The sequence below is a fragment of the Dipodomys ordii genome, unplaced genomic scaffold, assembly GCF_000151885.1.
Source record: "Dipodomys ordii isolate 6190 unplaced genomic scaffold, Dord_2.0 Scaffold66, whole genome shotgun sequence".
Classification (NCBI taxonomy): Eukaryota; Metazoa; Chordata; class Mammalia; order Rodentia; family Heteromyidae; genus Dipodomys; species Dipodomys ordii.
Genome location: NW_012267282.1, coordinates 5,594,041 through 5,618,122, shown reverse-complemented (window position 1 = coordinate 5,618,122; position 24,082 = coordinate 5,594,041). Strand labels below are relative to the sequence as shown.

Genomic DNA, 24,082 nt, shown 5'->3' with positions numbered 1-24,082 from the left:
CTTGCATGCCTGAGGCCCTGGGTTCCATTCCTCAGCACCACATAAGCAAAAAGAAAAAAGCCGGAAGTGGTGCTGTGGCTCAAATGGTAGAGCACTAGCCTTGAGCTGAAGAGCTGAGGGACAGCGCCCAGGCCCAGAGTTCAGGCCCCACGACTGGACCCCCCAAAAAAAAAATCCAAAAGGGACTGCAGTGTGCAGGAGAAACCACATTACAGGACAGGCCCAGGAAAGAAGGCACTGCCGGGCACCGGTGGCTCACGCCTGTCATCCTAGCTACTCAGGAAGCTGAGATATGAGGATCAGGGTTCAAAGCCAGCTCGGGCAGGAAAGTCCATGAGACTCTTTATCTCCAATGAACCACCAGAAAACCAGAAGTGCTGCTGCAGTTCAAGTGGTAGAGCGCTCACCTTGAGCTGAAGAGCTCAGGGAAAGCTCGTGCACAAGCTCAGAGTTCAAGCCCAACGACAGACAAAAAAAAAAAACAAAATCCATGAGCACAGGTGAGGTGTAGTGCTGTCAGCAACATGGAAGGTGGAGATGGAAGGACCGCAGTTTAAGGACAGTCCCAGGGAAGAAACAAGTACAATAAGTAAAAGAAACTCAGAAAACATGACCTTGAAAACTACTTAGTAAGAAGAAATAAATATTTAATCTGTATTGGTGATTAAAAAAAAAAAAAGCTTTAGAGAAATATTTCAATGTTTAAAATAAGTAATGACAGCCCAAGGGTGCAGCTGGGTGATAAAGCATGTGACTCTCAGCAACAAATGAGGAAAGTAAATTTAAAATAACAACTCTAACTTGTTACGTTTATCATCGTGTTTCATTGATGCTCTTCATCACTAGTTTCCCACTCCACTAGAATCTCCCCCCACCCCAGTGTTCCTCAGGTGTCTCCAGGGCCTGTGGAGAGAATGAAGCTGAATTGCAGGGCCTGTCCTGCAATGCACTGTCCTGAGCAAGCACTCGGTTGCTCCACACAAGCTCCTCCAGGCTGGAACGCAACTGGAGTCTACGTGTGCCGTGAAGTGCCTCAGGCTGCTAGCCTCTGCCATGGAGCTGACGGTGAGCTCACCGAGCTGCTCTGTCACACTGAGGCGGAAGGGACTTCATTCCTCAGTCATTACTCACTTGTCCATTCCGCAGCGCCGCTGAATTCTACAGTCTTCCAAAGATGATGGAAAGAACATTCATAAAAGGAGGTGGGGGGGGTGTAGTTGTGGAGAGGGGAGGGAAGGGATGGTAGAGGAAAAACAAAGGAGGAGGCAACAATGCTTGATAAGGAATGTACTCATTACCTTGCTCATGTGATTGTAACCCCTCTGTACAGTATTTTCACAATAAAAAAAAACTTATTTACAAATAAAAAAATAATAAAAAGGAGGTAAACAGCCACTAAATTAAAGCAGTCAGTCGAGAAACACTAACTTATGGAGTTCCCGCTGTGTGCCAGGCCCTGTGCTGAGCATTTGAGATAACTAGGACAGTAACTACGTCAAAAGCAATGCTGGGAATGTGACTCAGTGGCCTTACATCAGCCTAGCAAGGGAGAAGCCCTGAGACAAATCCTAGTATTGCCCGGAGCAGGAGGAGGATGCCAAAAACCTGGGAGTTTGTGGTTACTTTTCTTTTCTTTATAGTGCCTGCACTCAGGAACTCATGAATCCTAGGCTCTACTTCTGAACCATGCTCTCAGCACCAAGATCACCGTGTTTGAAAGATTTCTGTCAAATGGATGAGGGGAGAGAGAGAGATTACAGGATCAGGGGTAAGTGACAGGAAAGGGGAATGGAGGATCTTTCACTCAGGATATTCTCCTAGCTAAGTAGGAGAAATTGGTCCACCCAGTCCCCAAAGTTACCTACCTGACCTTCTGGAGCACAGCAAGCACACAGTACTTCCCTCCCACCATTCAGAGTAATGAGGCTGCCCCGGCTTTCTGAAGACCCCAGTAAGTACTGGAAATCTTCCAATGGAATTCCAGTCTTTTGTTTTTCTGGGACTTTGCCAGCAGTCCCAACTGAAAGCACCAAATGGAAGTGCTGGCTCCTCCATTCGACACAAACTGCCAACTCCTCTGTCTGAGGACAACGCCCTCTGTCCCTTAGCAGCCCTTCAGCTACTGGCTTCCAGCCAGTCACTGGTTGAATTAAGAAAGGATTGGATTCAGGTCTTTCAGATCAAATTCTAACACCTTATCCATTAAAAGTCACATAAAACCAATTTCGTAATAACTTACCTCAAACTCTTCCCAAAAGCCTTGCTTGACTTTATCTGTGGTCTCAGCTAACTTACTCAATTCTCGAACTCGGCTTTCGATTTCGGCAGCATTAATCCGAGTCGTGTTGAGAGGCTGACCAAGTCCAACAGCGGGTAGGAGAGGAAGCAAACGTGTTTTAGAAAGGCATTCATGTAAAAACAAAAAAATTCTGTTGGTAGTAACAAATACTACAGAGTAATGCACAATACAGTTGTTCAAAGGCAGTTTCACCTTCTTTTCTCTTCTCTCAGGAACTGGATCTTTCTACAATCTTAGCAAATAATTAACCCTGTTGTTACAAATTCAAACCTGGATTTGAATTCACCTCAACATGACTTAGAAATGACACACAGTCAAAAACTTGGAGATAACAACTCCAAAAGAGAACAAATGTGACCAACGAAAGGAAGCCAAGAGCGGATCTCTGAAGAAAATCTGGCAAAATACTGCCTTAGAAAATCTAGCCATACCGGGCACCAGTGGCTCATGCCTGTAATTCTAGCTACTTAGAAGGCTGAGATCTGAGGGTCATGGTTGCAAGCCAGCCCAGGAGTAGAGGTGTAGCTCAAATGGCAGAGCACCAGCCTTGAGTGAAAAAGCCAAGCAATTGTATGAGACTCTGAGTTCCAGTACTGAAAAAAAGAAATCTAGCTAGATGTGGTGATTCACACCTGTAGCACCAGCATTTGGGGTGCTGAAGCAGGAGAATAGAGAAGTTGATGAGACAAGCTTGAGCAAACTCAAGTTAAGTCTGAGCAACATACTGGACCCTGTCTCAAAGAGCCAAGGGTAATTAAGTGTAAGCATAGTACACAATTAAATGAGTAGGCCAAGACTTGTGCAAAACTCCTTCAGAGGAGTCTTAGCATGTGCAATGACTTCAGTTAAATCTTCAACCCATTCCCCCACACCCCCCCAAAAAAAACCCACAACTTCGTAAGGCCTTTTATGTAAATGGGTATACATGGGAATAATATAACACCTAGAATTTGTTTCCAAACACTACAAGTGGTATCCACTAAGTAGAGTAATAAGGAAACATTTGGAACCAGGTGTCATAGCACACAACACACCTTTAACCCTAGCACTTAGGAGACAGAAGATGAGCACAAGTTCCAGACCAGTCTGAGCTATATAACATGACCCTGTGTGAAGGAGGAAGAAGAGGAGAAGAAGAAAGAAAGAGAAGCCAGGCATGGGTGGCTCACGCCTGTCATCCTAGCTACTCAAGAGGCTGAGATCTGAGGATTACAGTTCAAAGCCAGCTTGGGCAACAAAGTCCATGAGATTCTTATCTCCAATAAACCATCAGAAAACTGGAAGAGCTAAAGAGCTGAGGGACGTTGCCTAGGCCCAGAGTTCAAGCCCCACGACCAACAAAAAAAGAAAAAAAAAAAAAAAGAGAAGGAAGGAAAGAAGGAAGGGAGGGTAGGAGGGAGGGAGGGAGGGAGGGAAAGAGGGAAGAACTGAGTCCAAACTGAAGATGGATAATATATGTGGAAGCTGATACTCCTTCCTCTCCTTCTCCATTATAGTACAGATCTTAAATATTGCCCAGGGGCCTGTGTGTCAAACAGTTGGTCTGCAGCCTGTGGTGCTGCTGGGAGGCAGAGTAGCCTTTCATACATGGGGCCTGGTGAAGGGAAGTTAGGTCATTGGAAGCCAGCCCCTTCCTGTCTTCTTTACCACCAAGAGGTGAACAGGTTCCTCCTACCACAACTGTGTCTGCACAGGCCAAAAATGACAGGGCTAAGGGACCGAAGCCCCTGAAACCGTGAGCCAAAATCCCCCTCTCCTTACAACAGATTCTATTCTTTCAGGTGTCCTGTCACAGGCAGAAAGCTGACTGATACATTCTGCATGTATGGAAACTATCTGTATTTTTAAACTCTGAGGGGGAATAGAAGCTTCAGTTTTCCAACCTGCTTGAGTTGTAGAACTGTGCCCAATGTCTCCACCATCGGATTCTTCTTGTAATGCTCCACCAGATCCGTCAAAGAATCAAACCGTTCTCCTCCACCAACATCATATTTCAGCTCCTTTTAAGACAAAAATGAAGTGGCGCTGTAGCTCAAGTGGTAGAGCGCTCGCCTTGAGTTGAAGAGCTGAGGGACAGCGCCCAGGCCAGAGTTCAAGCCCCACAACCGACAAAAAAAAAAAAAAAACCACTATATAAAGACAAAAATGATGATGCTTGTCATCTTTATGTTACATCGCTGGTTTTCCCCATTCCCAGTCTTCAGTATATGGAAATGACAACAGAGGAATAATGAAGACAGGCTAGGTTGTGTGTGTGTCTGTGTGTCTGTGTGTCTGTGTGTCTGTGTGTCTGTGTGTGTGTGTGTGTCTCTGTGTGTGTGTGTGTGTGTGTGTGTGTGTGTGTGTAATATTATTTGATATCGCTTGGTCTTCAGACCAGATCTTGTAGGGCAGAGGGTAACTCATGTACTCAGGTCTGAGTTAATCTGCCAGAATACACTGAAAATAAAACCTGCCACAGTTTCAGAATGATGAAACAAGTGGGAGAAACAGTGAAGGGATAGAAGGTCTGGACTGAATGAACAAAGAAGCTGACTTTGGATGTCACGGCTCTGGCTTCCCTGAGCAGGGGCAGCTCACCTGGCAGCGAATCATGACATGGGTCACTTTAGACTTGCCATCGTTGCTCTCTCCCTTGTCATCACCGGTGCGCACAGAGAGAACAAAATCTCCAGGGTGGCTCTGGCTCTCCCGTACGAGGAAGCTGCCGTGCTTTCCTTTCTCGGTCAGCAGTTTCTCGGCTTCTTTTCCAGAGAGGTGACCATGAAACCACCTAAATTTTTACAAACAAAAGTGAGCCAGGCAGCAGTAGCTCACGCCTGTAATCCTAGCTACTCAGGAGGCTGAGATCTGAGGAGATACATGGTAGAAACAACAAAAAATATATAAACGAAATAAAAAAATACATAAAAAATAAACATTTGGTCTTGGTTTGGCACTAGACAAAAAAGAATCTTCTTAACAAATTAACACAAGCGTTTCACATTTTTCCCTGATTTCCTATCTACACTTAGTTTACCAGCCTCCAATTTGCTGTCCATGTCTTGAGTACTTACTGAGTTTTCATCTCAATCTTTAATGCACATAAAACTTGGGGTAGTGGTGAAGGATTTCACTGTGAGTATGCATTCCTATGCCCCCAAGCAGAGATGACATTTAAGTCTGAATGGAGCCCATAGAATCTGTATTTTAAACCATCATGCCAGAGCCCAGATAAAGGCCATCCAAAGTCATCCAAGGACAGACTTGAGACAGTACTGCTCTAAGTGACATGGAAACCATCTTGACAGCCATACTAATTTAGAGCTTTTTCCCTCAAGCTCCTCATAAGAAAGCAAGCTCATCACAGCAGCAATGCTAATGGCTGATCACTAAAGGGACAGACTGTATTTGTCTTCATCCATGCTCAGTTGAAGGAGTCGAATCTAAAAGCAAATCACGCCAAGTCACGGAGAGCCTTTGTCTGAAGCTACAGTAGTAGCTGGAGACACAAATTGTCATCAGTACATGACAGCACTGACATATGATGTGAGCCGGAAAAATGGACCTAAGACACAAAACATACAGACCAGAATTTATCCTGGGTCAGAAAGGGGAATGCAGAAAAAAAAAAAAAAAGCAATGCAATTGTGCATGTGAGCTAAACCCAGCTGTCAACTGCTGAAGGAAATCTCTAAAATAACACAATTCCCCACAGGCGAAGTCAGGCTCACTCCCACATGCATGGATGTAACAGTGGAGGGATGGTGGGAAAGCTGCCCCTCCACATACTCTGCTCTCCCACTTCTAGACTCAAGCTGACATCTGCTGGTGGCGTGGCTGAACAACTGGCTGGAGCCACAGAGACTGCTGCTGTTGCGGCAATCTTGATCGTTATGCTTTTCTATCATAAGCCCCACGAGTGATGGATCAGTTTTAAAACTACAGCAGGTACAGCACAGGCAGTGTATGTAGGACAGTACGAGGTCCCCAGAGAACGCCCATAAATTCCACTGACTGGAGCTCCCACAAGAAAAGGATGCCTTGCCGGGCGCTGGTGGTTCACACCTGTAATCCTAGCTACTTAGGAGGCTGAGATCTGAGGAATAAGGCTCAAAGCAAACCCAGACAGGGAAGTCTGAGAGACTCTCATCTCCAATTAACCACCAAAAAGCCAGAAGTGGAGCTGTGGCTAACCTACCAAAAGTGTTCATGGACTAGTTCCTAAGTTCAAGCACTCAGTATTACATCCGTAATACTGTGGAAACAGTCACACACACACACACACACACACACAGAGACCCCACAACACAGCTGCATAACACATGGTCCAGGAGAGCTGCAGACCACGTGTCACTCACAGGTACTGACCGTTCAGAGGTAGGATCTGCACAGTTCAGCGGGTACTTGAGCTCGATCACATCTCCATTCTTCTCTTTCAGTTGCCCGTGATGTTCCATGTAGTACTGAACCAGCTCTGCCAGGGTGGCAAACTTCTCCCCTCCATAGAGGTCATAGTAGTCCCCTGTGTTCTGAATCTTGATGTGGGTGACAGCTCCATTTCTTCTACAATAGTCCATCAGAAAGGGGAAGAAGAAGTAATAAAGAGCCACACTAAAGACAACCCTGAGATACCACCTTACCCCAGTCAGAATGGCCCACATCCTCAAGTCAGCCAACGACAAATGCTGGAGGGGATGCGGAGAAAGAGGAACCCTATTACACTGCTGGTGGGAATGCACACTTAAACAACCACTTTGGAAAGCAGTCTGGAGGGTCCTCAGAAAGCTAACTATTGACCAACCTTATGACCCAGTCATACCACTTCTAGGCATCTATCCTGAACAACAGGAACCAGTATACAAGGACACGTGCACCTCCATGTTTATTGCAGCACTGTTCACAATAGCCAGGATATGGAAACAACCCAGATGCCCCACCACAGATGAATAGATCCAAAAATTGTGGTATCTATACACAATGGAATATTATGCAGCCATTAGAAAGGACAAAATAATGGCATTTGCAGGGAAATGGATGGATCTAGAAGAAATCATGTTGAGGAGGTAAGCCAAGAGCAAAGAGACAAACGACACATGGTCTCCCTGATAAGTGGATGTTAAATCCAAAATGTTAGGTGATATGACAAAATTAACAGATTTAAGAAACAAAGGACTTCCACTCATCTGGTCAAATCATTACTAAATAACCACATGCTGCTGATCACATGTATGGTGTATATGTGCATACTGGAGGCAAACCAGGAGGACGACACAGAACTAGAGGGAATCAGGGAAAAACATACCACAGCGGGACCCATCAACTGCACTGGACATTGAGCAAAATGAACTAAGCAACTCAATGGCAGCGATGGGAGGGAGGGAACCAGTGGGAAAGAGGGAACAGCTGATGCTATGCAGAACAAAAGAAATGTACATATCACCCAATGTGGAAGAAATGACTATCGCAAAGCTCATAGAATTCATCAATGTTATAGACCATGATAGACAATTTGCTCCATGAAAGTTAGAATGTGTTTGTGACTTTAAGCATCACTATCCTACAATACTGTGAAATTTGGGAAATTATGCAGCCACTTAGTCACAATAAAAAATTTGGAAAAAAAAAAAAAAGCCACACTAGCCTAGCGCCAGTGCTCACACCCGTAATCCTATCTACTCAAGAGGCTGAGATCTGAGGATCAAGGTTTGAAGCCAGCCTAGGCAGGAAGGTCCATGAGACTCTTATCTCCAATTAGCTACCAAAAAAGTGATGGCAGGACAAAGGGTGAATAAATGCAGCAGTGGTACTCAGCAGACACTATGTGGAAAATGAACTTTATAACGTGTGGATAGGGAAGGGAGGAAAAAATTAGGAGAAAGCAAGAGAAGTGACATTGTCCAAACATACACTTTTCCTGGCTTATATAACTGTAACTACTCTGTACATCACCCTTAAAATAACAAAAAAAAATTTTTAAAGCCAAAGTCAGAAGTAGAGGTGTGGCTCAAGTGCTAGAGCAGTAGCTTTGAGTACAAAAGCTCAGGGACAGGCTGGGAATGTGGCTTAGTGGTAGAATGCTTGCCCAGCATGCATGAAGCCCTGGGTTCCATTCCTTATCACCACATAAATAGCAAAAGCTGGAAGTGGTGCTGAGGCTCAGGTGGTGCTAGCCTTGAGCAAAAGAAGCTCAGGGCAGGACCCAGGCTCTGAGTTCAAGACCCAGGAAAGTAAATACTGAAAGTTTTTAAATAAACTGAAAACACTCCGATGTTCATGAGAAAGAGGGCAGGTAAACTTGTGTGTGGCCACCAGCAGACTGCTATACAGCCATGAAGAAGCACTGGCACGGAAGTCAAGGTGCCAAAGTTTGCATGTCATCACTGAAGTACTTACATGGTTAGTCCGCACCTGGTACCAACACAGTCAGCACGAAAACATGCTCAGGAAGGACCTATGCCAACCTCTGGATGGTGGTTTACTCTCCGGAGAGATGAGCAGGGGAACAAAAGGGACCACAACTTCCTCACTGACTTTCTATTTCTTGACAAAGGAAAGTGATCTAAAGAAACCCTCAGAGAGGCCTTCCCTGGTAGAAATGTATGGCGGGAAGAGGAAGAGTGCAGAAGCCATGGTCAAGAAGCGTGGGGCTGGGCCACAACCTTGCTTTGCCTTCCGCATCTTCAGCAGTTGCTCTTGGCACCCATTCGGCTGAGTTTCTGGGGCTCTCACTGCAGCGGGCACAGGGAGCCTGTGACGGGCCAGTCAGTGTCCTGCAAGGCGCCTCTGCAGAGGGGCAGGCCACAGCTGGCCAGGTGTGGCCTCAATTCCCAATGCTTAGGAGCCTCTTCTCCTTCCCACTTACCTAACGGAAAGCGTGAAGTCTCCAGGGTTACTTTTACTGGGCCTTGCCAAAAAGCTGCCATCAACTCCTCTGGTCAACAGTAGATTTTCTGCCTCCACGCCAGTAATGTTTGGGTGAAACCATCTGGAAAAGGAGAAATGCAATGGGAGGCAAAGGGTTCCTGCTTTCCATTCATCATGGCTAAGCTACCCTGAGTAGAGCATTTTTTCTTTTTTCTTTCTTTTTCTTTTTTTTTTTTTGTAAAACTGGGGACTGAACTCAAGATTCAACCCTGCTAGGCAAGTGCTCTACCACTTGAGCAATGCCCTCAGCCCAAGCAAATAATTATTTAATAGTTTTTAACACACACACACACACACACACACACCCCTTGCGGTACTTAGGATTGAACTCGGGACCTTAAGCTCATTAAGCAGGTGCTTTACCACTTGAGCCATGCTGCCAGCCCAGTTAACATTCTATCCTGAATCCTACTTAGCCTGATAATGTTGGTATCACCCAAATCCTCTGTCACCTGTTTGTTTATCTGTTGTCATTCTTTCTTTTCCAATTTGTCTTTTTTTTTTTTTTGCCAGTCCTGGGGCTTGAACTCTGCCAGGACTCTGTTCCTCAGCTGCTTTAGCTCAAGGTTAACGCTCTACCACTTGAGCCACTCCCAGCTTTTTCTGAGTAGTTTAATGGAGAAGAGTCTCATAGAGCTGAGTGCAGGTAGTTCATGCCTATAATCCTAGCTACTCCAGAGGCTGAGATCTGAGGATCACAATTTAAGGCCAGTGTAGGCAGGAAAGTCCCTGTGAGACTCATCTCCAATTAACCACTCAAAAACCAGAAGTGGCACTGTGGCACAAGTGGTAGGTAAAGTGCTAGCTTTGGGCACGAAGAGGCCCAGGGACAGAAACCAGGCCCCAAATTCTAGCTCTACAATGGGGGGTGGGGGGGAATGCCACCTGACTAAGTCAAAAGCTGGGATTCTCATCCCTTTTTGGGGAAGGGGGCGGCGGTCAGTCATGCAGCTTGAACTCTGGGCCTGGGCACTGCCACAGCGCCACTTCTGGTTTTCTAGTGGTTTATTGGAGATAAGAGTCTCTCGGACTTTCCTGCCCAGGCTGGCTTTGAACCGCGATCCTCAGATCTCAGCCTCCTGAGTAGCTAGGATTACAGGTGTGAGCCACCAGAGCCCGGCTCTCAACCCATTATTACTGACAGCTTAAGTTTAATCTCATAGATGCCAGTGTGTTTTCAACTTTTTTTGCTTTTTGTCTCTTTTCCTACTCAGCTGCTTGGGTTATTTATGTCAGACGTGGGACCTGAACTCTGGGCCTGGGCACTGTCCCTCAGCTCTTCAGTTCAAGGCTAGTGCTCTACCACTGGAGCCACATCGCCACTTTCAGCTTTTTCTGCTTATGTGGTGCTGAGGAATCGAACCCAGGGCCTCATGCATGCAAGGCAAGCACTCTACCACTGAGCCACCTTCCCAGCCCTTGCTTGGGTGATTTAACAGGTGGACATCCTGTTCCTAATTCTAATAGGTTCCTAATTATTTTTAATTTATAATGATGGATATCTTGTAGTATTTCAAAAGTGTCATTAAGCCCATAATTACTGGGCTACTGAAGGGAAAGATTTTGTCTCCTCCTTATGGCAAGTGCAGAAATCCCAGCTATAGTGCTCTCTCGAGGCCTACCCCATTATCAGCCTTCGTAAACCACACACTGTAGTCTCAGCACTCACACTTTAAGCACAGAACCCAGCCTGGCCCCACATCTACCATGGATCTGCTCCCAGACAATTACAGATGTCATTTCTGAGTTTTCTTTTTTGGGAGGAGTGGGGGGGGCTGTTTTTGTTGTTGTTTGGTTTTTATTTTGTGCTAGGGCTTGAACTCAGGAGTTGGCTTTTCCACTTAAGTCACAGCTCTAACTCCAGCTTTTACATGGTTAATTGGAGATCAGAGTCTCACAGGTATTTCTGCCCAGTCTGGCTTTAAACCAGAATACTCAGATCTCAGCCTTCTGAGTAGCTAGGATATAAGTGTGAACTATCAGGATCTGGCAATATCTTGTTTTTGAGCTAGGGTCTCATTAGATTCAAGACCTAGGTTGGTCCTGAACTCCTGATCTTAAGTGATTCTCCTGCTTTGGGCTCCTAAGTGCTAGGACTACAGGCATGTGCCCCGCACCTAACTTTAAAACATTCTTTGTTGGGAATGGGGATGGAACGCAGGGAAATAGCTATCCCAGGTACGCATTCAATCACTGGACTAGTCCCTGCAGCCCCTAAATTTTAATCTTTTTATTTTATTGCCAAACTGTCCTCAAAAGAAAACACAAATGGCAGGTGAAGTCCCATTCTCCCTCACTTTTGCCAACACTGCACATATTATCAAATTTCATCATCTGTGTCTATCTGATTAATGGAAAATGGTAGCACTCAGGTGCATTTCTTTGTAAGAATGACATCTTTCATGTTCTCAAACAGCTTATTTTCCCTTTCTGAGTTGTCAATGCAGCAATGCTCATTTCCTTTCTCTTTTTTCTTTTTTAGCGTGTAGGAACTCTTGGCATAACCGAAAAGCTCATCCACCCCTTGTTATGAGCATGGCAAATATTTGTCTTAGCTTTTTCCTCCCGTTTTTACTGTGGGTTTGGTGTTGGTGTTTTCCATAGAAGGTCATCTTGGTGAGGTTAAATTTATCAAAGTTTCCACTGGGCCTCTGGATTTCCTGCCCTGCTTAGATAACAATCTATACTAACAATCTATACCACTGTGGCGTGATGCAAGTAAATTACTACATGTAAAACGTGTAGCCCAAACCACCCTTCAGAGGGCCGTATTTAGAGCTAGGAATTTTGCTGTTAGCCAGAGGAAAATACTATATGCTTTGAGTAAAGTCCTAGACTCTACCTGGGTGCGGCAAGATGGTGCCCTTACTGATTTTCACACTCTCATTGAGATTTCTCAAACTGGGCACTTGCGGCCTTTGCACTTGCCCGTCCTTTACAGCCCACGGTCCATCCTACCTTCTCACTCACCCACACAGCCCTTGGGCCTTGGCAGCCATGCCCAATCACAGACTTCCACACTGCCACGTTGAAGGCTTGACAGGTGGCCCCACGAGGACAGGGGACAGGTCTATTTCCTCTCCAGCAAGCCCTGAGCCCCCGGCCAAGGGCTGACCCAGCAGTTTCTTAATGAATACCCGGAGCTCGAAGTGAAGGGAGAGCAGCCAGTCAACCGCCTTTGCCGCTCCCTCACCGTCGGCATCCGCCACAGCTGGCCGCTCAGTTGGGAAGAGGCCATCTTCTTTTCAATCCCAGCAGCTTTCCAGGTGCTGGGAATCCAGCCACGAGCCACTGTGCCCAGCCCCAACAGCTCTTTGCTTGACAGAATCAAATGGTGGGTGTTTCTAGGTCAGTTACTTCCTGAATTTATGGAGCAGATGAGGGAATTTTCCCCCACTGTGTGCTACTAGAGAATTTTTTTTTTGGGGGGGGGGTCAGTCATGGGGTCTGAACTCTGGGCCTGGGCGCTGTCCCTCAGCTCTTAGCTCAAGGCTAGTGCTCTACCCCTTGAGCCACAGCGCCACTTTTGGCTTTTTCTGCTTATGGGGTGCTGAGGAATCGAACCCAGGGCCTCATGCTTGCAAGGTAAGCACTGAGCCACCTTCCCAGCCCTACTGCAGGATTTTTACAGGAATTTTGACAATGAGTATCTAAGGACCCTGTGCATCATAGGCCAAATGCCTGCCTCTAGACTCCACATTTGGAAATGCCAAATTTCAGTTAACACCAGTGGGGAGAAGGACTTCCTCCTCTTCACCATGCCAGTACCCTGACGGCATTTCTCCCAGGCCAGCCCCATGAAACTCCCCACAGGTGAAGGGAAGTGCAGGTCATCGTGGAAACCTGTGAAGACTTAAAACGGCAGGTGCTCAGGTTCTCTCTACATAACAACCAGCTGAAGCTGACCACAGCGAGCGGCCCATCAGCACACCCCATGGACAGCAATGGAGCTTTCTGCTTCTTCTGACAAACCTGGGAGATTCCATCAAAGCCACAAATACATCTGTGAGGGTCAGCATGCTACCAGGGCCACAGACACTGACTAGTTTTAAGCTTTAATATCTATTAAGTGTGCTTAACAACAACTGTATACACATATACAAATGTACATTTATATATGGACACATGTCAAAGATATGTATCTATATCTATATATGCATTACATGTTCAAGATTCTATTTCTCTTCAGAAAAAGCCAGCAAGCATTTATGTTTCAAAGAAATAATATGCATTTTCACTTAGTAACATGAGTTGCATTTTACAAACACTAAATAAACCTAGGTATCATAGCATAAAAACCACAAGCTGCTAGATCATCATCTCTTCCTAATTGAAACATGGAGAATAAGACACAATTCTACATGGTCTCAAAGAGTAATTTAGTTTGGTGAGAAACATTTCAATGTGTGTAAAAAATATTTGTACTATGTATTTTTTTAAGCTACTACTGTAGCTTAAAAAACTGTGAAAGTAAAAAAAAAATGTAAAAGTTTCTAAGCGGTGCTAGTGGCTCACATTTGTAATCCTAAACAGATGAAAACTGAGGCTCATGGTCTGAAGCCAGACCAGGTAAGAAAGTACTTGAGACTTATCTCTAATTAATCACCAAAAGGCCACAAATGGAGCTGTGGCTCAAGTGGTAGAGTGCCAGTCTTGAGTGAAAAAGCCAACAGTGTGAGGCCCTGAGTTAAAGTCCCAGTACCAGCATTTAAAAAGAAAAAAAAAAAAAAGCCAGGCGCTGGTGGTTCACACCGGTAATCCTTGCCACTCAGGAGGCTGAGCTCTGAGGATCACAGTTTGAAGCCAACTCAGGCAAGAAAGTCTATGAGTCTCTTCTCTCCAATTAACCACCAGAAAACTTGAAGTGGAGCTGTGGCTCAAAGTGGGAGAGCACCAGCCTTGAGTAAAAAGCTCAGGGACAGCGCCCAGGTCCTGATTTCAAGTCCAATGACAGAAACAAACAAGGAGGGAGGGAGGAAGAAAGAAAGAAAAGAAAAGAATGGAAGAAAGGAGAGAAAGAGAGAAAGGAAGGAAGGAAAGAACGAGAGGGCTGAGAAGGTGGCTCAGTGGTAGAGAGCTTGCCTTGCATGCATGAGACCCTGGGTTCGATTTCTTAGCACTATATAAGCAGGAAAAGCCAGAACTGGCACTGTGGCTCAAGTGGTAGAGCGCTCGCCTAGAGCTGAAGAGCTGAGGGGCAGCGCCCAGGCCCAGAGTTCAGGCCCCATGACTAATTAAAAAGAGAGAGAGGAGGGAAGGAGGAAGGGAAGGAAGGAGGGAAAATGAAAAAGAAAACCAGCAACAATGAACTCAGCATTTCAAGCATTATACTCTGCCACTATTTTGCAAGGTGGGACTCAGAACTCAGCTGCCCCTCTGTTGTCAGCAGCATGGTTGCCTTGGCTTGCTGTCTCCATCCTGGGTGTGGGAGACACTGTCGAAGCAGCTTTGTCTCATCTCTTAGATGAGGCCCACTGAGCACCACCTCCACCCATCAGCAGAATCAGCGGAGGGAGATAAGGCAGGGGTGGTCTCTTCACCCTTTTATTAAATAAAGTGCATTATTTCATTTACAACTCATAATTACACCTATCCTGTTATTAAAAGCAGACAAGTGAGTGGTATTTTGAAGAGACCTTAGTAACCAGCATTTAGACACTGGCTAGACAGACTAAGGGCTTAATAAGTATTAGTTTCCACTGTTATCATTATTGTTATTACTGGTGGATGCCACACAGGATAGACTGTTCTTGTGCATACTTATGATAGTTTTCCATAGACCTTTGGCTGTGTCTGTCACTTAAGTTATACTGCCCTTCATGTTTGTTGTCAGTAATAGGGTTTGGGAATGGAGGTGTGGCTCAGTTGGTAGAGCACCAAACAATTAGGGAAAGTGTCAGTCCTAGCCTCGAACAACAACAAAAAGGTAGCTGGGCCCTGGAAGCTCCTGGCTATAATCCTAACTACTCAGGAGGCTGAGACATGAGGATCCCGGTTCAAAGCCAGCTTGGGCAGGAAAGTCGATGAGACTCTTATTGAGCTGTGGCTTAAAGTGGTAGAGCACTGGTCTTAACAGTTTAGGGGCAGTGTCCGGGCCCTGAGATCAAGCCTCACAACCAACCAAAACAAACAAAAAAAGTAATGTGCTTGCTCAATTTGCTTGCTCTGCTGAAGCTCTACCACTTGAATCATGGCTCCAGCTTGCTTTTTACTGAATATTTTGGAGATATGGTCTCATAGACTTGGATCCTCAGATCTCACCTCTTGAGTAGCTAGGATGACAGGCATGAGCCACTGACACCTAGTCAGGCTGAATGCATGTTGAGGGGAAAGAAGGGTAAAAGGCAAGGGGGAGGCTGGGGTGGAGCTCAGTGGTGCAGAGGGTGGTAGCATGTGTGAAGCCCTGGTTTCAAACCCCAGGGCAGCCCAGACATTTATGAAAAGACACTCTTGCTCGTTCTAATACCTGTCACACCTGCCGGTGCTCAACGATCTCTTCTAACCTGCCCACTTCTAACATTGTTCACATTTACTAAAGACCTCTGATCATAATATGGCCCAAGTGGGTAACATCCACTCCACAGAAAGACACACAAACACACCACTAGCACCACCGGCACCACCAGCACATGTGAGAAAGAGCCTCACACCTAAAACTGCCTTCAGGAACAACTATCACACATAAGCCCAGTGAGTGTGAAGAAGCAGCAGGCACACTATCTGTAAGAGTTCACAACTAAAACTGTTCACAGAGAAATCACAAGACAGCCTAGATCCCTGAATGGAAATGGGGGTGGGGCGGCTGGGAATGCAGGAGGCCTGGGGCTCCACCCTCAACACTGTAAAACATAAATAAAAACAAATCTGCCCTTGAGTGGCAAACACAGATTCTACAAAGGCTAGAAACTTTCTAAAAACCCTGCTGAAACCCAAACACAGTGAAGCTGAGTGTTTTGGTCGGTCTCCGCACCCCACCCCCTCCCCTCAGTGATGTGCGAGAACAACCAACAATTTCAGGAACTTCTTGTCAAAGCTGCTGAACTAAGAAAAGGGCTTAAATTAAGGGTCCAAAATCTAATATCAGTTTCTTGCCTACATTTCAAGTGATCGTGGTTATATGCTCCAGAAAAATTACTCTTTGTCATTCAGGCAAATGTTATAATTTGGTTACTTTCTACAGATTCTAAAGCTTTACCTCTCTTTTCTATTTAAATCTTACTATACTATAGGAAAAGGATGAATTGTTGGAAATCAGCAGCTCCTGCCTGTAATCTGAGCTCCTCTAGGCTGAGTGAGATCTGCTCACAGTTCAAAGCCAGCCTAGGCAGGAAAGTCTGTGAAGACTTTTTTTTTTGGTTGGTCGTGGGCCTTGAACTCTGGGCCTTAGCGCTGTCCCTCAGCTCTTCAGCTCAAGGCTAGCGCCCTACCACTAGAGCTACAGCACCACTTCCGGTTTTCCAGTGGTTTATTGGAGATAAGAGTTTCATGGAGTTTCCTGCCCCGGCTAGCTTTGAACGGAGATCCTCAGACTTCAGCCTCCTGAGTAGCTAGGATTGCAGATGTGAGCCACCGGCGCCCCGCTGTGAAGACTCTTATCTTCAATTAACCACCAAAAAGCTGGAAGTAGAACTGTGGCTCAAGTAGTAGAGTGTTAGCCTTGAGCAAAAAAAAAACAAGGGATAGTACCTAAGTCCTGAGTTCAAGCCCCAATATTGGCACCCAAAAAATAAATAAATAATTAGATAAATTATGAACAGCAGTCATCAGGGATATACACTGTGAGTAAGAAGCTACAAAAAAAGTTGTGGAGGGCTGGGGATGTGGCTTAGTGGTACAGTGCTTGCCTGGCATGCATGAAGCCCTGGGTTCGATTTCTCAGATAAAGGCAGAAGTGGTGCTATGCTCAAGTGGTAGAGTACTAGCCTAGAGCAAAAGCAGCTCAGGGACAGTGCCCAGGCCCTGAGTTCAAGCCTCAAGATTGGCCAAAAAAAAAAAAGTGTGGAAGCAGCTCTTTAGTGGATGCAAACAATTATGTCTTTAGAAATCACTGCCTTCTCATGGTTTCTCCTTGATCAGCATCTCTTCTCTAATGATTAGGTAATGAAGAAAACTGCCTCCCAAAATGGCTCTGCACAAACTTCTGCTGCCCCGATGCAAAGCCCCCCACCCCCGGCACCCCTACGCCCTCCTGCCTCCTCAGCCCTGCCCCAGCACCAGGATATTTTTAAATCCATCAGCTCACATCAGCTCATGCCACTCCCCGATCACATCCTTCTATGGTTTTGTCCTGATCTTAAAATACAATCCACACTCCTCCCCATGGTGCACTTGACACTGAAGACCTTAAGAGCGCCTACACAGGGCTGGGCGTGTAGCTCAGTGGTAGAGGGTGTGCTGCTTGCTGTACATACCGATGCCCTAGCTTCCATCCTCAGAACAAAAAGGAAAAAAAGAAAATCGCACCGCAGCCACCTCCTCAGGTGCAGAGCTCCCGCGCTTGCTCCCTTGCACTTTACATTCCCCAAGAACTCCCCACCTGGGCACTCACACACACGCCGCTTCCTAAGCCTCACAACACCCAGTGGCATCACCAGGCCTGTCACTGAGTTATCTGTCTCACAATTAGTCTTCAATGATCCAGATGTAACAACGCAGGTCTATTGTCTCAGCACTGGGGAGAACACAGGAAGATACTGAGTTTAAGGCACAATAAGACCATGTCTCAAGATAAATGAATGTATGCATAAATGAATGAATGCCTAGCTTGTGTGTTTCCTTATAACTGTAATAAGCTGTCTATCTGTATCTTATGCACTAATACATTTCAGGTTTCACTAATACGAATCAGGTTGCAGCCTGATTAGTAACAATCAAACCCAATCCATGCTGGTATATAGTCCGTCTCCATTCAAACCCAGTGCTCCTTGCAAACTAGGATAGAGAGATTCTCCTATTACAGCAATACCAAGAATCACAGCACTGTATGTTTACTGAACGCACACAGCCCTCCCCAAAATCCTGGCAATAAACTGGGCTGCACTTTAGGGCAGGGATCTCAAACCCTGCTGTGATGCACCACTCCCACGGGGCCTGCAGAACCTCAGTATTTGCCCTGCTTTTCCTTAAAAGCCTTACATGGCAAGTGCCTTCTGTGCTTCCCAAAGGAAAGAGGAGTGCGCTCAGTGTCCCTATTGTTCTGTAGCTCCCTAACAAAGGGCCTTAAGGCCTGCTAGTAACAATGACCAAAGGCTGGCTCTGCTTTCCCAGGGCCCCCATTAACCAGGCAGGAGAAGATCTTAGCAGCAGCCTCTGTACTTGAGCAATGCTGGCCCCAAACTTGGCCTTATGTCAGGACACGACATTAATAAAGAAAACCCAGTTTCCACTGGAAAGGCTCTTATTTTTTCAGCTTTTCAGCAGGGCGAGTTTATTTACTCCCACAGGAGATAAACAAACATGGCCACCAGGGAAAGCCTGGGACAAAATGTACTTGACCTGCAACAGATAAATCAAAAGTCTGAGAATAAGCTCAATGTTGCCCTTGAGGCTCAAATCGCCACTGGTGTCTTCCTGGGATGACAGCAACTGTAAAGCAGGAATCCCACGCTGAAGGCACACTGGAGAACACTGGCAGAGCAGGGCACAGAAACAATCTCACAACCTGTACTGAATATACTCAAGTGTTAATTACTGAATACATAAACCCTACAGATACTAATCCCAGGTACTCAGGAGGCAAAGATTGAGAGGACTGCAACTGGAGGCTAGCAGATTAGCAAGACCTCATTAATCTCAACCAATTACAAAGCTAGGTGTGGTGGCATGCACCTGTCATCCCAGCTATGCAGGAAGCATAAATAGAAGGATCTTGAGGTGGTTCAGACAAAAATGCAAGGTTCTCTCCCCAAAACCTAAGCATACCAAAGGGCTGAGATGTAGCTCAAGAGGTAAAGCACCAGTCTAGCAAGCTGGTCGCCCAGAGTTCAACTCTCAGAACAAAAAGAACAAAAAACAGGCCCAAAGGAACTGCTGTGATAAGCAAAAAGCTTGTCAAATAAGGATCTGCTCACAAGATTACCTCCTCAGAGACCTTTTCTAAACTCCACAGCATAACTAATAGCAGCCAGGCATGGTAGCATACTGCTTTAATCTCAATACTTTGGAGGTGGAGACAACGAGGACAAAAATACTTGTGAGACAGCCTGAACTAGTGACTTAGAATATTGTCCAAAATACATAGGAAGAACCTGTCTCAAAAAAAAAAAAAAGACCCACATACATACATGCATGCACATGCAAAAAGAAAACATCTGAAACCTTAGTTTAATCTAAGATGTATTAGAGCATGAACCATACAAGAAGAAATTGGCAACTAGACTTTTAATTTTAAAACTTCCTGAAGCTTTTGTGCGATGGGTTTTTGTTTTTGCTTTTTGAGCAGGGGCTTACAAATGAAGGAAGAGTGGGTAAATACAGCCATTATATTCAATGTATGTTATATGAAAGTTGAATATATCAATTGAGGGTAGGGATGGAACTGGGAAAATTGGGGAAGAATGGTGGGTTGACTGATCAAGATATTTTGTGCTCAATCTGATTTGTGTAGTTAAACCCCTTTGGATGGGCTGGGAAGGTAGCTCAGTGGTAGAATGCTTGCCTTGCATGCATGAGGCCCTAGGTTCGAGTTCTCAGCACTACATAAGCAGGAAAAGCCAGAAGTGGCGCTGTGGCCCAAGTGGTAGAGCGCTAGCCTTGACCTGAAGAGCTGAGGGACAATGCCCAGACCCAAAGTTCAGGTACCAGGACACACTCTCTCTCCCTCCCGCTCTCTCTCTCTCTCTCTCTCTCTCTCTCACACACACACACACACACACACAAATAACCTTTGGAGCTGGGAATGTGGCTTAATGCTAGAGTGCTCACCTACTATGCATGAAGCACTGGGTTCAATTCCTCAGTACCACATAAACAGAAAAAGCTGGAAGTGGCACTGTGGCTCAGGTGATAGAGTGCTAGCCTTGAGCAAAGGAAGCTCAGGGACAGTGTCCAGGTCCTGAGTTCAAGCCCCAGGACTGGCACAAAAAAAAAACAAACAACCTTTGTATAACTACTTAAATTTTAAAACTTTTGCTCATCAAAGTACAATTAAAGAAAAATGAAAAGACAAGCCACAGAGGAGAAAATATTTGCAGTTATGATAAGATTACACAAAAATTAGAACAGTCCATATGGAACTCTCAAATCTCAATAATAAGAAAATAAATAACTAACCGGGTGCCAGTGGCTCACACCTGTAATCCTAGCTACTCAGGAGGCTGAGATCTGAGGATCACCATTCAAAGCCAGCCTCGACAAGAAACTCCATGAGATTCTTTATCTCCAATAAACAACCAGAAAAACTGGAAGTGTCACTGTGGCTCAAGTGGTAGAGTGCTAGCCTTGAGCTGAAGAGCTGAGGGACAGTGCCCAGGCCCAGAGTTCAAGCCCCACAACTGACAAAAAAAAAAAGAAAGAAAGAAAGAAAATAACTAAATGAATATAGACAAAAGATTTTTTTTTTTTTGGTTGGTCATAAGGTCTGAACGCTGGGCCTGGGCACTGTCCCTCAGCTCTTCAGCTCAAGGCTAGCGCTCTACCACTTGAGCCACAGGGCCACTTCTGGCTTTTTCTGCTTATGTAGTGCTGAGGAATCAAACCCAGGGCCTCGTGCATGCAAGGCAAGCATTCTACCACTTAGCCATATTCCTAGCCCCTAGACAAAAGATTTGAGCAGAAACATTACCAAAGAAAGTACAGGGGCTGGGAAGGTGGCTCAGTGGTAGAGTGCTAGCCTTACATGCATAAGGCCCTGGGTTCGATTCCTCAGCACCACATAAGCAAAAAGAAAAAAGCCAGAAATGGCGCTGTGGCTCAAGTGGTAGAGTACTAGCCTTGAGCTGAAGAGCTGAGGGACGGTGCCCAGGCCCAGAGTTTAGGCCCCACGACCAGACCCAAAAAAAAGAAAAAATAAGTATAGAAGTGGTAAACTAACATATGAAAAGATAATCATCACTATTAGTGATTAAGAAAAATACAAAATACAAAATAAAACTGCAATGGAATCACACAACAAATGCACTAGAATGGGTGAAAAACAAAAAAGTCTGATTAAACCAAGTGTTGGCAAGGAAGTATATACACTGTGAAACTCATAGACTGAAGGAAAGAAACAAGGGGAACAATTTCTGAAAAAGTGAAATGTATGTACTATTCCACTTGTAGGTACTGACAGAGAAATAAAGCCACACACCCACGCAAACACCTACCCACAAGCATCTAAGCTTGAGAGCTGCTATCACCTGACACCTCCCTACCCCCACCCACCCCCAAGGATGGATCTCAGCACAAGTATGCCGAACTTAAAGTTAGCCAAGATGAGCACCAGTGATTCAAGGGTTAATTCTAGCTGTTTAGGAGGCCAAAAACTGAAGACCACAGTTTGAAGCCAGCCTGGGCAGGAAAAGTCTTTGAGATTCTTTTTTGTTTGTTTGTTTTGTTTTTGGTTGGTCGTGGGGCTTGAACTCTGGACCTGGGCCCTGTCCCTGCGCTCTTCAACTCTTCAGCTAAGGCGAGCGCTCTACCACTAGAACAACAGCACCACTTCTAGTTTTCTAGTGGTTTATTGGAGATAAGAGTCTCACAGACTTTCCTGCCCAGGTTGGTGTTGAACCGCAATCCTCAGCTCTCAGCCTCCTGAGTAGCTAGGATTACAGGCGTGAGCCACCAGTGCCCAGCTTAGTCTTTGAGATTCTTTCTTATTTTTTTTTTTGGGGGGGGGGTGGTCTGGTCGTGGGGCCTGAACTCTGGGCCTGGGGGCTGTCCCTCAGCTCTTCAGCTCAAGGCTAGCACTCTACCACTTGAGCCACAGAGCAACTTCCAGCTTTTTTCTTTTTGTTTATGTGGTGCTGAGGAATCGTACCCAGGGCCTCATGCATGCAAGGCAAGCGCTCTACCACTGAGCCACCTTCCCAGCCCCAGTCTTTGAGATTCTTACCTCCAATTAACCACCGAAAAGCCCAGAGTATGAGTTGTGGCTCAAGTGGTAGAGTGTCAACCTTGAGGTTTTGAAAAAGCTAAATGATGGGCTGGGAAGGTGGGTCAGTGTTAGAGTGCTTGCCTTGCATGCATGAGGCTCTGGGTTCAATTCCTCAGCACCACATAATCAGAAAAGGCTGGAAGGGGTGCTGTGGCTCAAGTGGTAGAGCACTAGCCTTGAGCTGAAAGGCTGAGGAACAGCATCCAGGCCCAGAGTTCTGGCCCCATGACCAGCAAAAAAAGGAAAGAAAGAAAAAGCTAAAGGACAGCACTTGAGCTATCAAAGATCAAGCCCAGTATTGGCATTATTTAAAAAAATAAAAAATTAAGCTAGGCCAAAAAAGTGGGGGAGGACACAGATCTAGTTCCATGTATGTAAAATTCTAGAAAACACAATCCAGTCTATAGTAAAAGAAAGTGGACCAGTAGCTGCCTAAAAAAGGAGAGATTACAGAGCCCAGAGTTCAAGCCCCACTACCAACAACAACAACAACAACAACAAAAAAAGAGAGATTATAAGACTCATAAGGGATGAGTCTGATGTTTCATTATCACCAGTGGTAATGGTTTCACAACTGCACACATACATCAAATCTTATCAGAATGTACAAATATATGCAATTTATTACACATCATTTTATTACACACCATTTGTATATCAATAAAGCTTATTTAAAATTAAAAAAAAGGCCAGGGCTGGGAATGTGGCTTAGTGGTAGAGAGCTTGCCTAGCATGCATGAAGCCCTGGGTTCCCTTCCTCAGTACCACATACAGAGAAAATGCCTGAAATGGCACTGTGACTCAAGTGATAGAGTAATAGAGTGCTAGCCTTGAGCAAAAAAAGCTCAGGGACAGTACTCAGGCCCTGAGTTCAAGCCCCACAAGGGGGGAGACCAAGGTTGGAAAAATCCTAAATTCAAGGCCACCCTAAACTACATACCAAGAAAACTCTGTCCAAAAAGAAAGCACACACACACACACACAATAGAAGTTTACAACCTAAAAATACATCATCTCCCATTACATGTTATGTTCCACAGCCTGGCTTCTTAGGTGACACATGCCTCTTTTCTTTAACAGTGAGTGGGATTTATCCTTCCGTGAGCCAGCCGAAGGAACTACTCTTTGTCAAGCTTCATCATCACCACTTGCCACTCTGGCTGTACCCACACCTCCCAGCTCCTAAACTAACAAACTGGACAATGTCCTGTCTATTCCTGCTCAGCTCCTTCTCCCTCCTCCCCAGCCTTTTTTGTCGTTGAAAGCAGCAGATCCTTACTTGTCTGGAAGAGCAGACGCGTGGAACAAAAGGCTCAATGACTATTTGACAGATTAAAGAACAGACAACGGTTTTATTTAAAAGCTCCCTAAAGAATTCGAGCGTTTGAGGCCATACACTGTTCTGGTGAAATGCAGCTATATATTACCCTGATCTGCAAAGCCCTTGCCAAGAGACCTGTCCAAGTCACTCACTTCCTAAGACTTCTCAATTTTCTTTTTCATCCTCCCCCTTTTTTTTTTGTTCCAGATCCATGAGTGGATAACACGGCGGTATGTTTTGAGAGACTCCTAATATTCTGAAAAGTGTCTTAATAACATAGCCCCAACAGCCGGAGATTGTTTTTCAGATGTCTATGGCAGTGACTATAAACTGGACAATTATGGAAAAGAATGAACAATGGGGCTGGGCAAAGGGATGTGTGCCTGACATCCCAGCTATTCAGAGGGTGAGATAGGGAGGCTGGTGGTTCCAGGCCAGCCCAGGCACGAAAGTTCACCAGACCCCCCATTTCAACACAAAA

At 45.4% G+C, this 24,082-nt stretch overlaps 1 protein-coding gene across 3 annotated transcripts in view; it reads right to left on the bottom strand.

Moving 5' to 3' along the window:
* Window positions 1-24,082, bottom strand: part of Ptpn11 (protein tyrosine phosphatase, non-receptor type 11) — a 40,909-nt gene that overhangs the window by 15,192 nt on the left and 1,635 nt on the right. For all 3 annotated transcript variants that reach the window (XM_013023139.1, XM_013023138.1, XM_013023140.1), the window contains exons 2-6: window positions 9,144-9,266; window positions 6,650-6,844; window positions 4,880-5,072; window positions 4,183-4,299; window positions 2,240-2,353 (exon numbers count right to left, since the gene is read on the bottom strand). In XM_013023139.1, the coding sequence (XP_012878593.1) occupies window positions 2,240-2,353; window positions 4,183-4,299; window positions 4,880-5,072; window positions 6,650-6,844; window positions 9,144-9,266 (742 nt within the window). The remainder of the gene's footprint in view (window positions 1-2,239; window positions 2,354-4,182; window positions 4,300-4,879; window positions 5,073-6,649; window positions 6,845-9,143; window positions 9,267-24,082) is intronic.